A 24,433-nucleotide genomic window follows, 5' to 3' on the forward strand; every position below is an offset into this window, starting at 1 on the left:
TCCACCCTGCGGATTATCCCCGTGTCATGGAAAGGAATCAGACCTCTTACGATTGCTGCATCTTGAAGGCACGAAAGCTGATAGGTCAGCAGGCAAAAAGATCTACCAGGGGCCATTTCAACCAATAACCTGCAGTCAACAAGATTCCACACCACAATTGAAATAGTTTCACAGGGTTCATAATAACCACCAGAATGGAAATAGCATTTGACTGCATAACATAAGACGTAAAACATCACAGCTATATGTGAGACAAAAGACAAGTTCAAATTATATCACTTGGATAGACTTTGCAAATCCCTGGATTCTTGTCTTGTAAGCCATGTGACATAAATGTAAAATTATTTGTTACAAACTGCTCACCACCAGGGAGTGTTGATACTGCAGACCACCACCCTGACTCCCCCCCCCATACTGTGGAGAGCAAGAAATGACCGATCACATCACTCCATTTGACCCTATCCTACATCCAGTCTCACATACAAGTCAGCTATGGCCCCTTCCGCACACGCAAAATAATGCGTTTTCAAAACACTTTCACAACTGTTTGCAAGTGGATTTTGCCATTCCGCACAGCTTCAAAGAGCACTGAAAGCAGTTTGAAAGTTATTCTGCTTGTGCGGAATGAGCCCATGAAACAGAGTAGCCCAGGAATGATCTGGAACAAATGGGGAAGTCCTCCAACTTTTTCTCCTCCTGCTCAATCACAGCTTCAGTCCATCAGGCAGGCTAAAAGGATAGGGCAGCCGGAAGAGCCATCCACTCATCCCCACTTCTGACACCCTCTTTATAGCTCCTCTGCTGCTGGAGGAAGGACTCATGCAAATGTCTCCAGGAAGCCCTGGGGGTCTGTGGAAGCTCTTCCTCAAAAGGAAGACCCTCCCATTCATGATCCTCACTCTATCCCACGTTCACAGCTTCAGTGTTTCTGACAGTCTTACTGAATTGTTCATCTAAATCATGGCAATTTTACTGTTCTTGTTTTCTTTGGTGACGATTCCAAGACGTAAGCATGTACTTTAGGAGAATTTTAGAGAGCTATGTTTGCTTAAGTCCCTTCTAGCATTATGTTCTTAATGGATTGCAATGTTCTGTTTTTCCCAGGGGCCTTTTCAGATGTTCAGCTGGTATCATCTGGGTCAGGAACACTGAGACCTGGAGAGAACCTCCATCTGGTCTGCAAAGTGACAGGATTCTCAATCACTACCCAGGGTTATGGTTGGAACTGGATCCGTCAGGCACCTGGGAAAGGTCTGGAATGGGTTGCGTACTTATACCCAAATGATGGGAGCAAGTACTACGCCTCTTCTCTCCGAGGCCGTGTCACCGTTTCTGCAGACTCCTCCAAGAACCAGTTCTCCCTCCAGCTGAACTCCCTGACTGCTGCCGACTCTGCTGTGTATTTCTGTGCCCGCGACTCACAGTGAAACAAAGTCCATTGGGAGCTCATCCAAAAGAGGAACACAAAGTTTTTGCTTTATTTTATGTCGACAAGTCTTAACCGTAGTGTTGGACAAAAAAGGCTCTTCAAATGGAGCAGGCTTTCCTACCCGAACATGTTTCCATGCTACCTGTAATCTTCATGCACACCACAACAAATTCACTCACACAAAGGTCTGAAGGGTTCCACAAGACAGAGTTGTAAGAAAGTTGGCCAATTAATGATGGTCCTTTGGGGCCTTTGGCAACAACTTGGTAGCAGAAGAAACTTTCATTCTACCATATGGAGCATCAAAGCAGCTTAGAATCACCTTCCCTTCCCCACCCCACAGCCGACACCTTGTGGGGTAGGTGGGGCTGAGAGAGTTCCGAGAACTCTGTGCTCATCCCAGCTTCTAAAATCCTCTTTATAGCTCATCTGCTGCTGGAAGAAGAACTCATGCAAATGTCTCCAGGAAGACTTGGGAGGTCCATGAGATATCTTCTTCAGAAGGAAGACCCTCCCATTCATGATCCTCACTCTCTCCCAAGCTCAGAGCTTCAAAATTTCTGACAAGCTTAGTCAATTGTTCATCTAAATCATGGCAATTATGTTGTTCTTGTTTGCCTTGATGACCATTCCCAGATGTAAGCATGTACTTTAAGAGAATTTTAGAAATCCAGGTTTGCTTAATTCCCTTCTAGCAGTATGTTGTCATTTGATTGCAATGTTCTGCTTTTCCCAGGGGCCTTTTCAGATGTTCAGCTGGTATCATCTGGGCCAGGAACATAGAGACCTGGAGAGAACCTCCATCTGGTCTGCACAGTGACAGGATTCTCTATCGCTACACAGAATTCTGCTTGGAACTGGGCCCGTCAGACTCCTGGGAACGGTCTGGAATGGGTTGGAAAAATAAACTCACATGCTGGGACGAAATATTACACTTCTTCTCTCCAGAGTCGTGCCACCATTTCTGCAGACATCTCCAAGAACCAGTTCTCCCTCCAGCTGAACTCCGTGACAGCTGCCAACTCGGCAATTTATTTCTGTGCCCGCGACTCACAGTGAAACAATGTCCATTGGGAGCTCATCAAAAAGAAGAACACAACGTTCTAGTTTTATTTCATGTTGACAAGTCTCGACTGTAGTGTTGGACAAGAAAGGCTCTTCAAATGTAGCGGGTTTTCTTAGCGAACATGTTTCCATGCTACCTGTAATGTTCATGCACAACACAACAACATCACTTATAGAAAATTCTGAAGGGCTCCGCCAGGCAGAGTTGCAAGCAGGGTGGACTATTAATGCTGTTCCTTTGAGGTATTTGGTGGCCATTCGTAGCAGAAGAAACTTTTTGTGAGTCATGCATTCATGCTAGCACGCCTCAATATTTTCCCATCAGCGGAAACCTCAGGGAGATACCTCCAGATCCCTAAACATCAGAGACTATGCCGTTGCGGATGTGGATCTATAGAAACCATAACTCATATTCTTCTGGAATGCTGTCTTCACAGTAACCTGCGCATGATTTTAATTCACCCTCTGCTGCTTCCAAGACTTGAGCACTCCAAGTTCGAGACCACTCGCTTTCTGCTAAGTGACTGTAATCCATCGATCACCTTGGCAGTGGCTAAATTCTTGGAAAGCATTTTAAACACCCGTATTTAAATGTTTTAAAAGTTTTCTCTTTTAAATGGAAACGTACTAATAATTTATATGCCATTAAAGGTTAAAATGAAAATGAAATGAAATGAAAACTTTTTGTGCCATATCCCTGGACTCTTGTCCTGGAAACCATGAGACGTAAATATAAAATGTTTTGTTAAACACAGCTTCTCCCCAACCAGCCAGTGATTGTTGGGACTTCAGACCACCACCACCACCCCCACACACACACCCTCCATACAGTTTCATCAAGAAAACCCTGTGGAGAGTGAGAAATGGCGGATCGCATCACTCCATATGACTCCCATGTACATTCAGTCTCACATCACAAACATTTGTCACTTTCCATCAGTGCTGATATCTGAGGTTCAGAGGAGTTTTGCTCCCAAACAAATCCTGCCCCCTCCTTTTATGCCTGTGACTTATGCAAAAACAAGTACCCTCCTCCTTCCCATTTAAACCCTCCACGGCTCTTGAGGGCACTCAGACTTCCTGGCTGAAGAAACGAAGTCCAGTTGAGATCACCTTCGTTTTTCCACCATGCTGTCCATCTTGCCCACACTCGTGTTCTTGGCCATCTCCCCAAGTATGTTGACTTTTCAGATTTTAATTCCTTCCCTCGTGACCATTGGGTCCGATGTGACGATCATTCCCTTCTGGTATTCCCATCTCAACCATTTCTCCTTCTTCTTTCCCTGACAGGTGTCCTCTCACAGGTGGTTCTCACCCAGACAGGTCGTGTGGTGAAAAAGCCTGGAGAATCCCATAAACTGACCTGTGCAGTCACGGGGTTCAATCCTAACAGCCACTGGATGGTGTGGGTCCGGCAGAAACCTGGAAAGGGATTGGAATGGTTAGTTCACTACTATGCTTCCGCAAGCACTAACTATTATTCCCCTGCGATCCAAGGACGATTCACTGCCTCAACAGATAGCTCCAATTCCTACCTGCAAATGAACAACCTGAAAGCTGAGGACACGGCAGTGTATTACTGTACAAGAGACTCACAGTGACAAGAACTTTGGCAGAAGTCAGACAAAAACCCTTCCCTGCATGAACTTCCCTGCATGAACTTCCAGAAGGGGTGCCAGAGAGCTAGAAATGGAAGCCCTGATGGAAGAAAAAAATAGACTGAGTAGAAAGAAATTACACGTTCCCTGGAGGTTTCCCAAGCAGTAACTGTATACTGCTTGGTAAACCTCTCGATAAACCTCTTGGGACTCCATTGCCTGCCCAACTTTTGCTCTCTAACACCTCTGACACCACTTGTCTTTTCCATTTTGGTTTATATTTCTGTCAGGATTTTTTTGGCTCCGTGGAATTTCCGCTTAGTTTTGTGTTCCTGTCTTTGTCTCGTGCATACAGGTTGTGTAGCTTTTACACACATTTTATGCACTGCAAAGTGTACCATTTGGACTATGAGTGATTAAGATTTCATTGTGGACATTTCTATATTTTGCAGAATAAGTTTGTTGTTTGTCGTCAGTGGGGGAAGACACAAACTATCTCCTTTTTAACACTTTGTTTATGTGACTTTATAAAAATTCTGTAATGTGTCTTGGGCCTCATCCAGTAAGGTGAGCGGCAAATTTATTAAATAACAGCTATCCACACCACCATTCTGTCTGTGCTCATGGTTTCATTATTGTGTATCTGTAGTCGGAGGAAAGACTCGAGCAAATGACTCCAGGAGGCTCCGAGGGTCTCTGAGAGCTCCTCTTAAAAAAGAAGACCCTCCCATTTACATTCCTCACTTTCTCCCCACTCCAGGCCTTCAGACCTCCTTATAAGTTAAGTCAGTTCTTTATCTGCATCATGGTGTCCTTTGTTGAATGAATCCATCTCTATGAACGTGGGTGTTCCCTTTAATCCACATGGCCAGTAGACATTCAAGAATCTGTCCTGCATAAGTCAAGCTTAAAAAAAACTTTTCTCTTTTCTCTCTTCTTTTTCTTTCTTTTCTCATAAAATCACCTGTCCCATATGTATTTTTTTAATAATTATTATTATATTGATTAAGGGAAAATCATTGTTCTGTATTAAATGACGATTAATCAGTGAATGAACTGACGACGTTAATGAAATTGAAGTTTTATATAGTGAGAAAATGTATAAAACTAAACTTGTATAGATCTAGTACTTTGCTCTTCTCCCTTCTTATTCTTTTTTTAATTTTGTAACTTCTTTTAAGCTTTCAATAAAGTATTTATTTAAAAACAACAACTGTAATCCATCTATGTTCACGACCTTATCAGATTTCCACTGGGGACCTAGAGACTTTGGCCCCTTCCGCACATGCAAAATAATGCATTTTCAAACCATTTTCACAACTGTTTGCAAGTGGATTTTGCTATTCCACACAGCTTCAAAGAGCACTGAAAGCAGTTTGAAAGTGCATTGTTCTGCATGTGTGGAATGAGCCTTTGCTGATTTAAGTTGAATGTTTCCATTTTTACTCTCCCTTCGGAGAAATGAGTCCACACGACTTTGTTTTGTGCCTTTGTCCCTCTTTCTTGCCCTAGAGACTTTGCCTGTTTCACTTAATGGGCAAATTTACCTCTTCAGCATTATTGTTGCTCCAGTTGCATATAGTCAGCTAAGGTTTTCTAAATTGGTGTTCAGTGATAGCAAGACAGGTGAACCAAACCTGTTGGCCGAGACAGGATACACCATCACAAAGAAAGTCAAATCTTATCCCTTCAGTGGCCTGGTTTCTTTGTGCACACCTGCTTTAACAGAGGCTCATTCCGCACCTGCAGAATAATGCACTTTCAAACTGCTTTCAGTGCTCTTTGAAGCTGTGCGCAATAGCAAAATCCACTTGCAAACAGTTGTGAAAGCGGTTTGAAAACACATTATTTTGCGTGTGCGGAAGGGGCCTGATATTCAAGTCGGCTATGGTTCAGAGTGGCCCGTGAACGAGCTGCCACAAGTGGGGAAGGCCTTCCACTTTTTCTCCTCCTGCTCAATCACAGCTACGATCCATCTGACCAGGTGCTCAGGAGCAGCAGCAGCAGAAGGCCCTTGCTTTCACATACTGCATGTGAGCTCCCAAAGGCACCTGGTGGGCCATTGCGAGTAGCAGAATGCTGGACTAGATGGACTCCGGTCTGATCCAGCAGGATGTGTCTTGAGGATGATGTATGAGTCTGAAATTGTGTGCATCGAGGAATGCTGCTGTAAATTTCGTTGTGCGTGCACAATGACAATAAAATGCTTATGCTTATGCTTATTTCTTATATTCTTATATTCTTATCTGGAAGGCTAAATGGATAGGGCAGACTGAAGAGCCATTGGCTCCCCACCACTTCTGACGCTCTCTTTATAGCTCTTCTGCTGCTGGAGGAAGGACTCATGCAAATGTCTCCAGGAAGCCATGGGGGTCCGCGGCCACTCTCCCTCAAAAGGAAAACCCTCACATTTAGGATCCACATTCTCACCCATGTCCAGAGCTTTAAGATTTCTGACAAGCTTTGTCAATTGTTAATCCAAATCATGGCAATTTCGCTGTTCTTCTTTGCCTTGGTGACCATTCCAAGATGTAAGAATTTTAGAAATCTACGTTTGCTTAAATCCCTTCTAGCATAATGTTCTTAATTGATTGCAATGTTCTGTTTTTCCCAGGGGCCTTTTCAGATGTTCAGCTGGTGTCATCTGGGCCAGGAACACTGAGACCTGGACAGAACCTCAATCTGGTCTGCACAGTGACAGGATTTTCTATCAATACACAGCATTATGCTTGGAACTGGATCCGTCAGGCACCTGGGAAAGGTCTGGAGTGGGTTGCATGGATATACCCATATGATGGGACCATATACTATGCTCCTTCTCTCCAGAGCCGTACCACAATTTCTGCAGACACCTCCAAGAACCAGTTCTCCCTCCAGCTGAATTCCGTGACAGCTGCCGACTCTGCTGTGTATTTCTGTGCTCGATGGTCACAGTGAAACGAAGTCCATTGGAAGCTCATCCAAAAGAGGAACATGAAGTTCTAGTTTTATTTCTTGTTGACAAGTCTTAACTGTAGCGTTGGATCAGGGGTGTAACGAGGCAGTCCTGGGCAAACTGTAGCCCTGGGCAAAACCTGAGTTGGATGCCCCCCCCCCCCGCCATGGGCAGCCACTCCACCACAACCAAAAATTGTTTTACACCAGGACATTGGTGCCTGCAGGGGGTGCACTTTTAGACATATCAGCACCACAATTCCAGCATATTATCAGGAGACTATCCTTATGCTACTCCCCAAGTTTGGTGAGGTTTGGTTCAAGGAGTCCAAAGTTATGGACTCCCAAAGGGGGTGCCCCATCCCCCATTGTTTCCAATGGGAGCTAATAGATGGGGGCTACAGTTTTGAGGGTCCATAACTTTGGCCCCCCTGAACCAAACTGCACCAAACCATCAGGGAAGTTTCCTGATGAGACCCTGAAAGTTTTGAGACTGTGCCTTCAGAAATGTGCCCCCCCCCGCCCCCAGCCTGCAACCCCCATTGACAGCAATACAGAAAACTCAATGCAGAACAAAGATTCTTGGGCAAATTTCTAGGATGTTCCTGAAGGGGGTGCATTTTTGGATGTATCAGCACCAAAATGTCAGGGTATCATCTGGAAACTATCCTAATGGGACCCCCCAAGTTTGGTGCACTTTGCTTTAGGGGATCCAAAGTTATGGACCCTCAAATGGGGTACCCCATCCCACATTCTTTGCTAAGGAGATGGGGGCTACTCTTTCAAGGGTCCATAACTTTGGACCCCCTGAACCAAACTGCACCAAACCTTGGGGGTGCCATCATGACAGTCTCCAGATGATACCCTGACATTTTGGTGCTGATACATCCAAGAATGCCCTCCCTGCAAGAACATCCCAAAATTTGCCCAAAAATCTTTGTTCTGCATTGAGTTTTCTGCATTGCTGTCAATGGGGGTTGCAGGCTGGGGGGGCACATTTCTGAATGCACAGTCTCAAAACTTTCAGGGTCTCATCAAGAGACTGCCCTAATGATACCCCCCAGGTTTGGTGCAGTTTGGTTCAGAGGGGCCAAAGTTATGGACCCTCAAAACTGTAGCCCCCATCTCCTATTAGCTCCCATTGGAAACAATGGGGGATAGGGGCACCCCCTTTGGGAGTCCATAACTTTGGACTCCCTGAACCAAACCTCACCAAACTTTGGGGGTACCATAAGGACAGTCTCCTGATGATACGCCGAAAGTTTGGTGCAGCTAGCCTAAAAACTGCGCCCCCTGCAGGCCAAAAATGGAAAACCACTAAAATACCCAAAAACGAACCCAGCATTTTGATGCCCCCCACAAGGTGATGCCCTGGGCAGCTGCCCACCTTGCCCAATGGGCATTACGCCAGTCCGTTGGATGACAAAGGCTCTTAAAACGGAGCAGGCTTTCCTACTTGAACATGTTTCCATGCTGCCTTTAATGTACATGCTCAGCATAACGACGTCACTCACACAAAAGTCTGAAGCGCTCCACAAGACGCTTTTCTTAACTGTTTATGTACATTTTTTGAAAAATCTGAATTGTGTCTTGAGTCTCATCCTGAAAGGTGAGCGGCAAATGTATTAAATAACTACTATCCCCACCATCATTCCATCTGAGCTAATGGTTTTCTTTATTGTGTATCTGTAGCTGAAGGAAAGAGTTGTGCATATAACTCCAGGAGGCTCTGAGAGCTCCTCTCAAAAAGGAAGACCGTCACTCCACACTTTCTCCCCATTTCTGCCCTTCAGGTTTTCCGACAAGCTAACCCAGTTCTTCATCTTCATCAAGACTTCCTTCCTTCCCATAAAGCCAATGGTAATGTTTTTTTTCAATAAAACAATAAGATAGCTATTTTTCTTAAGAAGGAAAAGAGAATGTATATCAATGGGGAATCCAAGATCCTTTTTTTTTTAATGTATTAGCAAAAAAAACCCAGTATAAATGGCTTGCAACAACCAGAAACTCTCTTTTTTTGATGGATTGGGGACATTTTGATCAATATAAGTGTATAAGGAAAAATAGTTTAATAGTAGAAGAAAAGATAGTACTAACGTAGAGAGGTTAAGAAAACCGATAGAAACTACTTCAGTCTCCTACCTTTTCAAAAACTGTTGCAGATAAACCTGAAATGTTTTAATTAACCTCTTGACAATTGTAAAATTACGATAGTTGCATGTTTGTACGTGCGTGTTTGTGTTAATCTTTGTAACTATGTGATTATTTAATAAACAATATTTTAAAAAAAGACTTCCTTCCTTGAATCAATCCATCGCCATGAATGTGGGTGTTCCCTTTGATCCACAAGGCCAGTAGACATTCAAGAATCTGTCCTGCGTAAGTCAAGCTCTTAAAAAAACAACCCTTAAATTAATCTATGTACATGGCCCTATTGGAATTCCACTGGCGATCTAGACACTTGGCTAATTAAAGTTGAATGCTGCCATTTCAACTCTGTCTCTCCCTTCGGAGAAATGAGTCCCCACGACTTTGGCTCATTCCGCACATGCAGAATAATGCACTTTCAAACTGCTTTCAGTGCTCTTTGAAGCTGTGCGCAATAGCAAAATCCACTTGCAAACAGTGGTGAAAGTGGTTTGAAAACGCATCATTTTGCGTGTGCGGAAGGGGCCGTTGTTTTGGACCTTTATCCCTCTTCCTTACACCAGATTTTGCCTGTTTAAGTTAATAGGGAAAGTAATGTCTTCAGCATTATTTTTGCATGAGTGGCATATAAATAGTCAGCTAATGTTTTCTAAATTGTGTTGGTGTTCAATGATAGCAAGGCAGATGAACGATATATGATGCTTAGCGATCAGGATACACCCAATCATGCTCTCCTGACACCTCTGGCACAGAGGTTAGGGGGGATCCAGCACTGAGTTCTCACAAGGTTCCCAAAGAGTAGGTTACTAATTATTTGTGTGTGCGGGGAGGGGGTTACTAATTGGTGATTTTCCCATGTGATTTTGCCTTGAGTTACGCCCCTCACTCTCGTCAGCAGTATGGCAGCGCCCAGAACTTGAAGCAGTCTAGCAGGAGTGTGCACCAGCGTGCGTGGCAGCCTGTATAAGCCGTGCGTGGATTAGTTTCCAGCTCAAGGACCGAGCGCCCAGCTAACGTCCTTGCCACAACCAGCCCAGGAATGCCTTACACCCTGGAATGCCGGCCATGCCCCAGAATGCCCGCCCGGCCCCATTGGTAGCTACGCTCACATACACGCTTTGAATTCCACCCCCCTGGGGACCCGTTACTAAAAAATTTTGATCCCACCACTGCTCTGCTTGCACCACTTGGCTTTTTCAATTTCATTGATATTTCTGTCCAGTTTTTTTTTGCAGGATCCCAGGATTTTCCGCTTGGTTTGTGATCGTCTGTTTGTCACCGTGGATACCAGTTTTACACACATTTTCTACACTTGCACAATCTATAATTTAGATATATGATTGATGAATATCTGAATACTGAAATTGTGGCGGTTGTTCAATGATAGCAAGGCAGGTGAACCAAACACGATGGCAACCAATACCACCATCACAAAGAAAGCCAAAATCTTATCCCTCCGGTGGCCAGGTATCTGGCTTCCTTTCGCGCCGCGGCTGCTTTGATGGAGATACGAAGATCCAGGTATGATACACGATGGCCCAGGAATGAGCTGGCACAAGTGGGGAAGGCCACCAGCTTCCTCTCTGCATGCTTGAACACAGCCCCGATCCATCTGTGGAGGTCAAAAGATGCCGAGGAAGTCCAAAGGTCGTCTGCTCATCCTTGCTTCTGACTTACCCTATTTATAAGCTCACCTGCTGCTGGAGGAAGGGCTCAAAATGCAAATGTCTCCAGGAAGCCTTGTGGGCTCGATGGGGCATCTTCCTCAAAAGGAAGATCCTCAGATTTATGATCTGCTCACTCTCTCCCAGGGTCACAGCTTCCAACATTTCCGAACAAAGAAGTCAGCTGTTCATCTAAATCATGGCAATTATACTGTTGCTTGTTTGCCTTGGTGGCCATTCAAAGATGTAAGCGTGTACTTTAGGAGGAATTTTAGTAACCTACATTTTCTTTTAATCCATTCTAGCAGTATGTTCTTAATGTATTGAAATGTTATGCTTTTTTTCCCAGGGCCTTTTCAGATGTTCAGCTGGTATCATCTGGGCCAGGAACACTGAGACCTGGAGAGGACCTCCATCCTGAGGATCTGTATGTAAAAAGTGACAGGGTTCTCTATCACTACATACTGGATTTATGATGATTGGAACTGGGATCCGTCAGCCTCCTGGGAAAGGTCTGGAATGGGTTGGAGAAGTATATCCATGATGGGGCAAAAACTACGCCTCTTCTCTCCAGAGCCATGCCCACCATTTCTGCAGACTTACCTCCAAGAAGTCCGAGTTCTCCCTCCAGCTGGGACTCCCTGACAGCTGCCGACTCTGCAGTTTATTTCACAGTGCTCATGAACCACAGTGAAACAAAAGTCCATTCGAGGTGCATCAAAAAGAGGTGCATCAAAACGAGGTGCATCAAAAAAGCTCATCCAAACGAAGAACACAAAGTTCTAGTTTTTTATTTCATATTGACAAGAGTCTTAACTGTAGTGTTGGAAAAAGCTCCCTCTTCAAATGGAGCGAGGCTTTCCTTCCTGAACAATGTTTCCATGCTACTTTTAATATTCATGCAAACCACAAAACCTCCCACTCACACAAAGGCCTGAAGGGCTACCTACACAAGACAGAGGCTCCTTCCGCACATGCAGAATAATGCACTTTCAAACTGCTTTCAGTGCTCTTTGAAGCTGTCGCGAATAGCAAAATCGGCTTACGCATAGCGGTTGTGAAAGTGGTTTGAAAATACATTATTTTTTCGCGTCTTGGCGTGAAGGGGCCAGAGTTTCCATTTAATGCTGCTCCTCTTGGGCCTTTGGCAGCTTAACTTCGTAGCAGAAAGAAACTGTTCCTGCCATATGCACAACCTCAAAGAATTAATGTCTTACAATCACTTTCCCATCCCATCCCACAACAGACCCCTTGTAGGGAAGGTTGGGGCTGAGAGAGTTCTGAGAGTTCTGAGAGTTCTGAGAAAACTATGGCTGGCAAAGGTCACCTGAGGCAGACTTCACATGGAGGGAGGAGGAGAATCAGACCCAGGCTGATTCGCGCATGGAGCCAAAAACAGTGGTGAATTATTGAAAACAGTGTGGAAATGGTGTAAAAGGATTTAAAATGGTGTAAAGGGTTTACACCATTTTCACACCATTTTCACACGCTGTTCCCTGGCCATCGCGGAATCAGCACCAGTTAACGAATAACCAGTCTGTGGCTCAAGTGGTGGATTGTGGAGTCAAACCCGGTTCTGCAGATTACAGCCTGTTGCTATTACTATTGTATTACGCTGGCACTACAGTGATAATAGAGAAGAATATTACTAGCGAGTGTTGAAGGAAACCCACCCGTTTTCTTCTCTCCTGCTCAGTGACAGCTTTAGTTTCATTTGATAGGCAAAAAAAAGTTAGGGAAGTCAAAGAAGCAGCCTACTCATCCGGCTTCTAGCACCTGCTTTATAGCTCATCTGCTGCTGGAGGGAAGGACTCATGCAAATATTTGCAGGAGGAAGACTTGGGGGGGTCCGTGGGGAGACTCTTCCTCAAAAGGAAAGACCCTCAGATTCATGATCCTCACTCTCTCCCAGGTTCAGAGCATCAAGATTTCTGGCAAGAGCCCAGAAGCCAACTGTTCATTTTAAATCATGAAAACTTTTATACTGTTCTTGTTTGCTGTGGTGACCATTCCGAGACGTAAAAATGTACTTTAAGAGAGTTTTAGAAATCTATGTATGCTTAAATCCCTTAAATCCCTTCTAGCATTTTTGTTCCTAATTAATTGCAATGTTCTTAATTAATTGGTACAACGTTCTTAATTAATTGCTTTTAATGAGAGCAGCAGTAGCGTAGGAGGTTAAGAGCTCGTGTATCTAATCTGGAGGAACTGGTTTTGATTCCGGCTCTGCCGCCTACAAAGCTGTGGGAGGCTTATCCTGGGGAATTCAAGATTAGCCTGTGCACTCCCACACACGCCAGCTGGGTGACCTTGGAGGCCCCTAGTCAAAGCTTCTCGGGCTCCTCAGCCCCACTCACCTCACCAGGGTGTTTGTTGTGAGGGGAAGGGGAGCCAAGAGAGATTGTCAGCCCTTTGAGGTCTCCTGTAGGAGAGGGGGATATAAATCCAAACTTCTTCTTCTTCTTCTTCTTCTTGTTCTTCTTCTTCTTCTTCTTCTTATTCTTCTTCTTCTTCTTCTTCTTCTTCTTCTTCTAGTAGCTTCTTCTTCTACCAGTATGTTCTCAATTGAGTTGCAATGTTCTGTTTTTTTTCCCAGGAGCCTTTTCAGATTTTCAGCTGGTATCATCTGGAGCCAGGCACGGCTGAGACCTGGACAGAACCTCCATCTCTGGTCTGCAAAGTGACAGGAGTACTCATCATGCGCGGACAGCCTTACTTAATATAGTGTGGGACTGGAGCCCACGTCAGCCTCTTGGGAAAGGTCTGGAATGGGTTGCACGAATATACCCATATGCTGGGGACAAATACTACACCCCTTCTCTCCAGAGCCGTGTCGCCATTTCTGCAGACGCCGCCAAGAACCAGTTCTCCCTCCAGCTGAACTCCCTGACAGCTGCCGACTCTGCTGTGTATTTCTGTGCTAAAAACCACAGTGAAACAAAGTCCATTGAAAGCTCACCAAAAAGAGGAACATAAAGTTCTAGTTTTATTTCATGTTGACAAGTCTTAATTTTTATTTATTTTATTTATTTATTTATTTATTTATATTTAAACTTATAGACCGCCCTCCCCCGGAGGGCTCAGGGTGGTTTACAACAACGACAACTAATAACAAATAATACAGCAGCACAGTAAGTACCGGTACAAATTAAACATGACATTTCAATCATAATATAACATTTCAAAATAGCAAACCAATGGCGCCTATTGGCTAAAACTTCTCTAAGGGGACAGCAGGGTCCCAGCTGTTAAAAGAAGGGGGGAAAGGGAGGAGGAAGGAAAGGGAAGGGACCCAGCTGTTAAAAGAAGGGGGGAAAGGGAGGAGGAAGGAAAGGGAAGGGTAGGGAGGGGATATCAGCGGCTGGCCTCCCCAAAAGCCCGGTGGAATAGCTCAGTCTTACAGGCCCTGCGGAACTCACTAAGGTAGTGTTGGATGGAAAATGCTCTTCAAATGGGTCCGGCTTTCCTAACTGAACATGTTTTCATTGCTGCTTTTAATGTTCATGCACAGCACAACAACATCACTCACACAAAGGTCTGAAGGGCTACACAAGAGAGAGTTGTAAGAAGGTTGGCCAATTAATGCTGCTCCTCTAGAGTCTCTGGCAGCAACTTCGTAGCAGAAGAAACTGTTCCTGCCATATGCAGCCTCAAAATGTCTTGCAATCACTTTCCCTTCGCCACCCCACAACAGACCCCTTGCAGGGAAGGTGGGGCTGAGAGAGTTCTGAGAAAACTGTGGCTGACAAAAGGTCACCCCGGCAGGCTTCACGTGGAGGAGAGGAGAATCGGACGCGGTTCACCTGATAAGCGTCTGTGGCTCAAGTGGTGGATTAGGGAGTCAAACCCAGTACTCCAGATGACAGTCTGTTGCTATCACCTCTATATTATGCTGGATCTACATTGATACTACAGAGAATATTACTTCTACCAGACAAAAACCCTTCCTTGCATGAACTTCTCAGAAAAATTTCCAGAAGGGGTGCCAGAGAGCTAAAAATATAAAGCCTTGGTGGGAGAAAAAATAGGCTGAGTAAAACAATTACACCTTCCCTGGAGGTTTCTCAAGCAGTATATAGTTAGTTACTTCTTGGTAAACCTCTTGAAAAACTTCACAGGGACTCCATTGCTGACCTAACCACTGCTCTCTGCCACCACTTGTCTTTTTCATATTCATTTATATTTCTGTCAGTTTTTTGGGCTCACGGGAATTTCTGTTTAGTTTTGTGGTCATGTGTTTATCTGAAGGATACAGGTAGTCTAGCTTTCACATACATTATGTACACTGCACAATCTATAATTTAGATCAGGGGTCTTCAAACGATGCCCCCCCAGATGTTCATGAACTACAATTCCCATCAGCCCTGCCACTTGGCCATGCTGGCAGGGGCTGATGGGAATTGCAGTCCATGAACATCTGGAGGGGCATAGTTTGAAGACCCCTGATTTAGATATATGATTGATTAATATGTGAATAATGTGGGAAATTTCAATATTTTATAGGTTAAGTTTGCTGCTTGTCAAAATCTACTATGGGTTCAGTTCTTGGTTTGCTTTGCGCACACCAGCTTTGATGAAGATAGAAGTAAGCTACAAGACACACTGGCGCAGAAATGAGCTGGCACGAGTGGGGAAGGCCAACCACTTTATCTCTGGATGCTTGATCACAGCTTCGATGCATGAGGAAGGCTAAAAAGATAGGAAGTCCAAAGGACAGTCTACTCATCCCTGCTTCTAGCACCCACTTTATAGCTCATCTGCTGCTAGAGGAAGGACTCATGCAAATATCTCCAGGAAGCATTGGGGGTCCGTTGGAGGTCTTCCTCAAAAAGAAGTCCCTCACGTTTATGATCCTCACACTCTCCCAGGTTCCCAGCTTCAACATTTCTAACAAGAAGTCAACTGTTCATCTAAATCATGGCAATTATACTGTTCCTGTTTGCCTTGGTGGCCATTCCAAGATGTAAGCGTGTACTTCAGGAGAATTTTAGTAATCTACATTTGCTTTAATCCCTTCTAGCAGTATGTTCTAAATGGATTGCAATGTTCTGTTTTTCCCAGGGGCCTTTTCAGATGTTCAGCTGGTATCATCCGGGCCAGGAACACTGAGACCTGGAGAGGACCTCCATCTGGTCTGTAAAGTGACAGGGTTCTCTATCACTACAAAAGGCTACGATTGGAACTGGATCCGTCAGCCTTCTGGGAAAGGTCTGGAATGGGTTGCAGCAATATACCCATATCGTGGGAGCATATACTATGCTTCTTCTCTCCAGAGCCGTACCACCATTTCTGCAGATACCTCCAAGAACCAGTTCTCCCTCCAGCTGAACTCGCTGACAGCTGCCGACTCTGCAGTTTATTTCTGTGCTCGACAACCACAGTGAGACAAAGTCCATTAGAGGTGCATCAAAAAGAGGAACAAAAAGCTCTAGTTTATTTCATGTTTTCAAGTTGTAACTGTAGTGTTGGACAAGAAAGCCTCTTGAAATGGAGGCTTTCCTACCTTAACAGGTTTCTATGCTACTTGCAATGTTCATGCAAAGCACAACAACAACTTCATTCACACAAAGGTCTGAAGGGCTCTGTAAGGCTGAGCTGCAAACAGAGTGGCCAATTAATGCTGCCCCTCCTTTGTCTTTGGAAACAATTTGGTAGCAGAAGAAACTTTTTTCTGACGCAAGCAGTTTTAAATTACACATTCCCTGGAGGTTACTGCTTGGTAAACCTATCGATAAACTTATTGGGACTCGGTTGCCTACCCAGCCACTGGTCTCTGCCACCTACGCCACCACTTGTCTTTTTCATATTCATTCATATGGAGTCCCAAAAAAACAAGACTTTGCCCATTACAGTTAATGGGCAAATGAACCCTCCTTTTTGGGAGGGTAAAGTAAGGGTTTCATGGGACGCTGTGTTAGCACATAATTGCTGTTTTAAATTATATTTATGTTTTTATATATGATGTTTTATACTGTACACCGCCTTGAGCCCTTCGGTGATAGGGCGGTATATTAAATAATAATAATAATATTAACAACAACAACAACAACAACAACAACAACAACAACAACAATAATAATAATAATAATAATAATAATTCAACATTATTTTTGAACAGATTGCATATAAAAAGCTAATGTTTTCTGAATTGTGATGCTGTTCAGTGATATCAAAGCAGATGCATACGTGATGGCAGGCAAGGTCAGGATACATCATAACAAAGGCGGTTTCCGCACAGCCAAGGGAGAGACCCTGCATCGGCATTAATCATGCTGATGCAGGCTATGGGGCCGTTCGCACAAACGGCCCCATGGGATGCGCAGCTGTGGGACCAAGCTCCGCTTGTGTATCCTGATGTAAAAATGGGGATCAAGGACCGAAAGGGAGGTGATCCAGATATGACAGCAACATCAGGATACACCATCGCAAAGAAAGCCAAATGTTATCCCTCCAGTGGCCCGTATTTGGCATGCTTTGGGCACGCCTGCTTCACTAGAGATACGCCTCACCTACGATACACAGTGGCCCAGGAATGAGCTGGCACAAGTGGGGAAGGCCACCCGCTTTCTCACTGGATGCTTGATCACAGCTTCGGTCCACCTGGAAGGCTAAAAAGATAGGGAAGCCCAAAGAGCAGTCTGAACATCCTCACTTATATCACCTGCTTAATAGCTCCTCTGCTAATGGAGGAAGGACTCATGCAAATGTCTGTGGGAAGCCCTGGGGGTCCATGGGAGCTCTTCCTCAAAAGGAAGTCCCTCCCATTCATGATCCTCACTCTCTCCCAGGTCCACAGCTTCAAGATTTCTTACAAGCTAAGCCAACTGTTCGTCTAAATCATGGCAATTATGCTGTTCTTGTTTGCCTTGGTGACCATACCGAGACGTAAGCTTAGGAGAATTTTAGAGATCTGTGTTTGCTTAAAACCCTTCTAGCATTTTGTTCTTAATTCATTGCAATGTTCTGTTTGGTTTTTTCCCAGGGGCCTTTTCAGATGTTCAGCTGGTATCATCGGGGCCAGGAACACTGAGACCTGGACAGAACCTCCATCTGGTCTGCAAAGTGACAGGGTTCTCTATCACTACACAAGGTTATGCTTGGGACTGGATCCGTCAGCCTCCTGGAAAAGGTCTGGAATGGGTTGCAGGAATATACCCATATGATGGGAGCAAAGACTTCGCCTCTTCTCTCCAGAGTCGTGCCACCATTTCTGCAGACACCTCCAAGAACCAGTTCTTCCTCCAGCTGAACTCCCTGATAGCTGCTGACTCTGCAGTTTATTACTGTGCTCGAGAACCACAGTGAAACAAAGTCCATTGGAAACTCATCCAAAAAGAGGAACACAACATTCTAGTTTTATTTCATGCAGACAAGTCTTAACCGTAGTGTTGGACAAAAAAAGGCTCTTAAAACGGAGCAGGCTTTCCTACCTGGACATGTTTCCTTGCTACCTGTAATCTTCATACACAACACAACAACATCACTCACACAAAAATCTGAAAAGGTCCACATGACACAGTTGTAATCAGGGTGGGTAATTAATGCTGCCCCTCTGGGGCTTTTGAAGAAGAAGGAGGAGGAGGAGGAGGAGGAGGAGGAGGAGTTTGGATTTATATCCCCCCTTTCTCTCCTGCAGGAGACTCAAAGGGGCTTACAATCTCCTTGCCCTTCCCCCCTCACAACAAACACCCTGTGAGGTAGGTGGGGCTGAGTGAGCTCTGAGAAGCTGTGACTAGCCCAAGGTCACCCAGCTGGCGTTTGTGGGAGTGCACAGGCTAATCTGAATTCCCCAGATAAGCCTCCACAGCTCAGGTGGCAGAGCGGGAATCAAACCCGGTTCCTCTAGATTAGATACATGAGCTCTTAACCTCCTACGCCACTGCTTTTTCACATTCTGTATGCACTGCACAATCTATAATTTAGGTATATGATTGATTAATAGCTGAATACTGTGGGAAATGTCTCAATAAGTGTCCTGTGTGCCATCAAAACCTACTATGGGTTCAGTTCTCCTCACGAAGAAGGGTAACTGAAATGGCCGTTAGGGTTTGAAACGGCTTTTGTCTGACCTCTACAGACATGGGCAAAGACACACAAACCTCTCTCTTTTCTTAATGCTTTGTTTATCTGAATTTTTAAAAAATCCTCTGAAGGGTCTTGAGTCTCATCAGGAAAGGTGAGCTGTAATCAAAACAAATAACAACCATCCCCACCGTCATCCCTTCTGCGCTATTCCAGTGACCTCTTTATTGTGTAACATTTGCTGAGGGAAAGACTCATACAAACATCTCCAGGAGGCTCTGAGGGTCTCTAAGTGTTCTTCCTCAGGTTTTCTGAGGAGCAAAGGCAGTTCTTCCTCTACATCATGGCTTCCTTTCTTGAATCAGTCCATCTCAGTGAATGTGGGGGTTCCCATTAATCCACATGGCCAGTAAACATTCATGAATCTGTCCTGCATGAATCAAGCTTTTTTTAAAAAAAACAGAGGCCCTTTCCGCACAGGCCAAAAACGGCACCCTGGGGATGGCAAATACGCCGTCCCCAGAGAGCCGTTCGCACAGGCGGCGCAGCAAAAACGCAGCAGCGCTGACCTGGCTCCCCTCCCCCTCCCCCAGGGCCGCGTCAGCCGCCCCGACGCTGCAACTCTCGCACCCCCTCAGCGAGCGGCATCCCTGGCGCTCCTTGAAATGGCGCCTTTAGTGCTTGGTTGTGGGGACGCCTGGGTGCGCTCCAGAGATGACGCGCGCTGAGAATAGAATGCAACAAAGGACAGCAAAGGTAAGTGGGGAAACGCCCACAAAGAAAGCCCAGTCGTATCCAGTCAGTGGCCCTTATTTCGTTCACTTTGTGCACGAGTCACCTACGATACACCGTGGCCCAGGAATGAGCTGGCACAAGTGGGGAAGGCCTCCTGCTTTCTCTCTGTGTGCTTGATCAAAGCTTCAATTTATCTGGAAGGCTTAGAAGACAGGGAAGTCCAAAGAACAGTCTGTTCAACCCCGCTTCTGACGCCCTCTTTATAGCTCTTCTGCTGCTGAAGGAAGGACTCATGCAAATGTCTCCTGGAAGCCTTGGGGGTCCATAGGACCTCCTTCTCAAAAGGAACACCCTCCCATTCATGATCCTCACTCTCTCCCAGGTTCAAACCTTCAAATTTTCTGATGAGCTAAACCATTTGTTCATCTGAATCATGGCCATTATCCTGTTCTTGTTTGCCTTGGCAACCATTCCAAGACGTAAGCCTGAACTTTCGGCAAATTTTAGCAACCAGTCTTTGCTTAAATCTCCTCTAGCAGTATGTTCTTAATGGATTGCAATGTTCTGTTTTTCCCAGGGGCCTTTTCAGATGTTCAGCTGGTGTCATCTGGGCCAGGAACACTGAGACCTGGAGAGAACCTCCATCTGGTCTGCACAGTGACAGGTGTCTCCATCACTAGTAGCAGCTATGATTGGAACTGGATCCGTCAGCCTCCTGGGAAAGGACTGGAATGGCTTGCATACATATATCCATATGGCGGGAACATACACTACGCTTTTTCTCTCCAGAGTCGTGCCACCATATCTGCAGACACCTCCAAGAACCAGTTCTCCCTCCAGCTGAACTCCCTGACAGCTGCCGACTCTGCAGTTTACTACTGTATGCAGACTCACAATGAAACAAAGTCTGCTGGAACCTCATCAAAAAGAGGAACAAAAAGAGTTCTAGTTTTATTTCATGTTGACAAGTCTTAACTGTAGTGTTGGATGATAAAGGCTCTTCAAGTGGAGCAGGCTTTCCTACCTGAACATGTTTCCATGCTACCTTTAATGTTCATGCACAGCGCAACAACGTCACACACACAAAGGTGAAGGGCTCCACAAGACAGAGTTGCAAGCAGGGTGGCAAATTAATACTGCTCTTCTTGGGCCTTTGGCAGCAACTTGATAGCAGAAGAAACTTTTTTTGCCATATGGAAACTCAAAGCAGCTTACAATCACCTTCCCTTCTCCCACCCCACAACAGACATCTTGTGGGGTAGGTGGGACTGATAGAGTTTTGAGAAAACTTTGACTGACACAGGGTCACCCCAGCAGACTTCACATGGAGGAGAGGAGAATCAAACCCAGTTTTCCAGATAAGAATCTGTGGATCAAGAGGTGGATTGGGGAATGAAACCCGGTTTTCCAGATTACAGTCTGTTTCTATTACCATCATATTACACTGGCTCTACAGTGATAATAGAGAGACTATTACCTCTCACCTACCGTTCCAATCAGCAAAGTTTATCCATGTCTTTATTAAAATGTTTTTGGCACACCTTATCATGGCCTTAAGTTTGAATTCTTCTACCAGAGACAAGGGATTTCCTCCATCATAAATGGCTGTTTGGTTGAAGGGAAATTGACTTCATCATCATCATCATAGTTTATTTACGGTCATTGACCAGCAAGATCCAAAAGAATTTAAAATCATAAAATTTACAGATATTATAAATATACAATTAAAACAGTTAACAAAATGCAGATAATAGGCCTCAGGAACTCACAACATCAGCTCAAAATAATGAGTGGAAGGTCAGTGTAATAATAATTAATAATAAGGATTAGCTGGCAGAGCCAGTAGTGCTCTGTCGGGCCTTCCTGATTTTACTTGATAAGGAAATTGACTTAATTTTGTGGAACAGCAACATTTAGGATGGCTGGATCCACCCTGCGGATTATCCCCGTGTCATGGAAAGGAATCAGACCTCTTTTGATTGCTGCATCTTGAAGACACAAAAGCTGATAGGTCAGCAGGCAAAAAGATCTACCAGGGGCCATTTCAACCAATAACCTGCAGTTAACAAGATTCCACACCACAATTGAAATAGTTTTACAGGGTTCATAATAACCACCAGAATGGAAATAGCACTTGACTGCATAACATAAGACGTAAAACATCACAGCTATATGTGAGACAAAAGACAAGTTCAAGTTATATCGCTTGGATAGACTTTGCAAATCCCTGGATTCTTGTCTTGTCAACCATGTGACATAAATGTAACATTATTTATTAAAAACTGCTCAACACCAGGGAGTGTTGGTACTGCAGACCACCACCCTGAACCCCCCCCCCCATACTGTGGAGAGTGAGAAATGACCGATCACATCACTCCATTTGACTCTATCCTACATCCAGTCTCACATACAAGTCAGCTATGGCACCTTCCGCACACACAAAATAATGCGTTTTCAAAACACTTTCACAACTGTTTGCAAGTGGATTTTGCCATTCCGCACAGCTTCAAAGAGCACCGAAAGCAGTTTGAAAGTGCATTATTCTGCATGTGCGGAATGAGCCCATGAAACAGAGTAGCCCAGGAATGATCTGGAACAAATGGGGAAGTCCTCCAACTTTTTCTCCTCCTGCTCCATCACAGCTTCAGTCCATCTGGCAGGCTAAAAAGATAGGGAAGTCGAAGAGCCATTCACTCATCCCCACTTCTGACACCCTCTTTATAGCTGGTCTGTTGTTGGAGGAAGGACTCATGCAAATGTCTCCAGGAAGCCTTGGGGGTCCATGAGAGCTCTTCCTCAAAAGGAAAACCCTCCCGTTCATGATCCTCACTCTCTCCCAGGTTCACAGCTTCAGTGTTTCTGACAGTCTTACTGAATTGTTCATCTAAATCATGGCAATTTTACTGTTCTTGTTTTCTTTGGTGGCCATTCCAAGACGTAAGCGTGTACTTTAGGAGAATTTTAGAGAGCTACGTTTGCTTAAGTCCCTTCTAGCATTATGTTCTTAATTGATTGCCATATTCTGTCTTTCCCAAGGGCCTTTTCAGATGTTCAGCTGGTATCATCTGGGCCAGGAACACTGAGACTTGGACAGAACCTCCATCTGGTCTGCAAAGTGACAGGATTCTCTATCACTACCCAGGGTTATGGTTGGAACTGGATCCGTCAGGCACCTGGGAAACGTTTGGAATGGGTTGCGTACTTATACCCAAATGATGGGAGCAAATACTATGCCTCTTCTCTCCGAGGCCGTGTCGCCGTTTCTGCAGACTCCTCCAAGAACCAGTTCTCCCTCCAGCTGAACTCCCTGACAGCTGCCGACTCTGCAGTTTATTTCTGTGCCCGAGACTCACAGTGAAACAAAGTCCATTGGGAGCTCATCCAAAAGAGGAACACAAAGGCCGTTTCCGCACGGCAGCGGAAACGGCTGGGTCGGCGCATTTCGCGGCGACCCGAAGACGCTGGGACCGTCCGCACGGACGGTCCCGGGAAGAGGCGGGCAGCCAGGGGGGTGTCCCCAGGCCTCGGCGATGCGCCGGAGGCCCAGGGACAAGGTAAGTGCCGGGTGGGGGAGGCGGCATGAAGCCGCTGCCGTTCGCTCGGCAGCGGCTTCACGGCGGCGTATTCCCTAAAAGAGCGCTTCCCAGCGCTCTGGGAATACGCCGGCTTCGGGCCGGGCGGGCGGCGCGAGGGCGGCGCGGCTGCGCTGCAGCTGCGCCCCCTGTGCGAATGGCGGCCTGGAGACGGCGTTTTTACCGTCTCCAGGCCGTCATTTTCTGCCCGTGCGGAAACGGCCAAAGTTTTTGCTTTATTTTATGTCGACAAGTCTTAACCGTAGTGTTGGACAAAAAAGGCTCCTCAAATGGAGCAGGCTTTCCTGCCTGAACATGTTTGCATGCTACCTGTAATCTTCATGCACACCACAACAACATCACTCACACAAGGGTCTGAGGAGCTCCACAAGACGGAGTTGTAAGCAGGGTGGCCAATTAATGATGCTCCTCTTGGGCCTTTGGCAACAACTTCATAGCAGAAGAAACTGTTACTGCCATTTGGAGCTTCAAAGCATCTTATAATCACCTTCCCTACCCCACCCCACAACTGACCCCTTGTAGGGAAGGTGGAGCTGAGAGAGTTCTCTGTGCTCATCCCAGCTTCTAAAATCCCCTTTATAGCTCATCTGCTGCTGGAAGAAGAACTCATGCAAATGTCTCCAGGAAGACTTGGGAGGTCCATGAGATATCTTATTCAGAAGGAAGACCCTCCCTTTCATGATCCTCACTCTCTCCCAAGCTCAGAGCTTCAAGATTTCTGACAAGCTTAGTCAATTGTTCATCTAAATCATGGTGATTATATTGTTCTTCTTTGCCTTGATGACCATTCCCAGAGGTAAGCATGCACTTTAAGAGAATTTTAGAAATCCAGGTTTGCTTAAGTCCCTTCTAGCAGTATGTTCTCATTTGATTGCAATGTTCTGCTTTTCCCAGGGACCTTTTCAGTCGTTCAGCTGGTATCAGCTGGGCCAGGAACACAGAGACCTGGAGAGAACCTCCATCTGGTCTGCACAGTGACAGGATTCTCTATCAATACACAGAATTCTGCTTAGAACTGGGCCCGTCAGACTCCTGGGAACGGTCTGGAATGGGTTGGAAAAATAAACCCACATGCTGGGACGAAATACTACGCTGCTTCTCTCCAGAGTCGTGCCACCATTTCTGCAGACACCTCCAAGAACCAGTTCTCCCTCCAGCTGAACTCCCTCACAGCTGCCGACTCTGCAGTTTATTTCTGTGCCCGCGACTCACAGTGAAACAATGTCCATTGGGAGCTCATCAAAA

At 45.4% G+C, this 24,433-nt stretch overlaps 1 protein-coding gene, 1 pseudogene and 1 gene segment (V, D, J or C); all 3 read left to right on the forward strand.

Moving 5' to 3' along the window:
- Nucleotides 1–26: 26 nt before the first annotated feature.
- On the forward strand, nt 27–2,488 carry LOC125444350. The segment is given in 3 exon segments: nt 27–84; nt 1,105–1,444; nt 2,215–2,488. Coding segments are annotated over 3 exon segments (672 nt in total).
- An 869-nt stretch (nt 2,489–3,357) lies between these two features.
- LOC125444351 lies at nt 3,358–13,814 on the forward strand. Its single transcript, XM_048516762.1, is given in 6 exon segments — nt 3,358–3,390; nt 3,670–4,112; nt 6,756–7,019; nt 8,820–8,886; nt 10,642–10,695; nt 13,665–13,814. Coding segments are annotated over 6 exon segments (1,011 nt in total).
- A 1,703-nt stretch (nt 13,815–15,517) lies between these two features.
- LOC125444352 lies at nt 15,518–24,405 on the forward strand (annotated as a pseudogene).
- Nucleotides 24,406–24,433: the final 28 nt, after the last annotated feature.

This window comes from Sphaerodactylus townsendi, linkage group LG15 (assembly GCF_021028975.2).
Source record: "Sphaerodactylus townsendi isolate TG3544 linkage group LG15, MPM_Stown_v2.3, whole genome shotgun sequence".
Classification (NCBI taxonomy): Eukaryota; Metazoa; Chordata; class Lepidosauria; order Squamata; family Sphaerodactylidae; genus Sphaerodactylus; species Sphaerodactylus townsendi.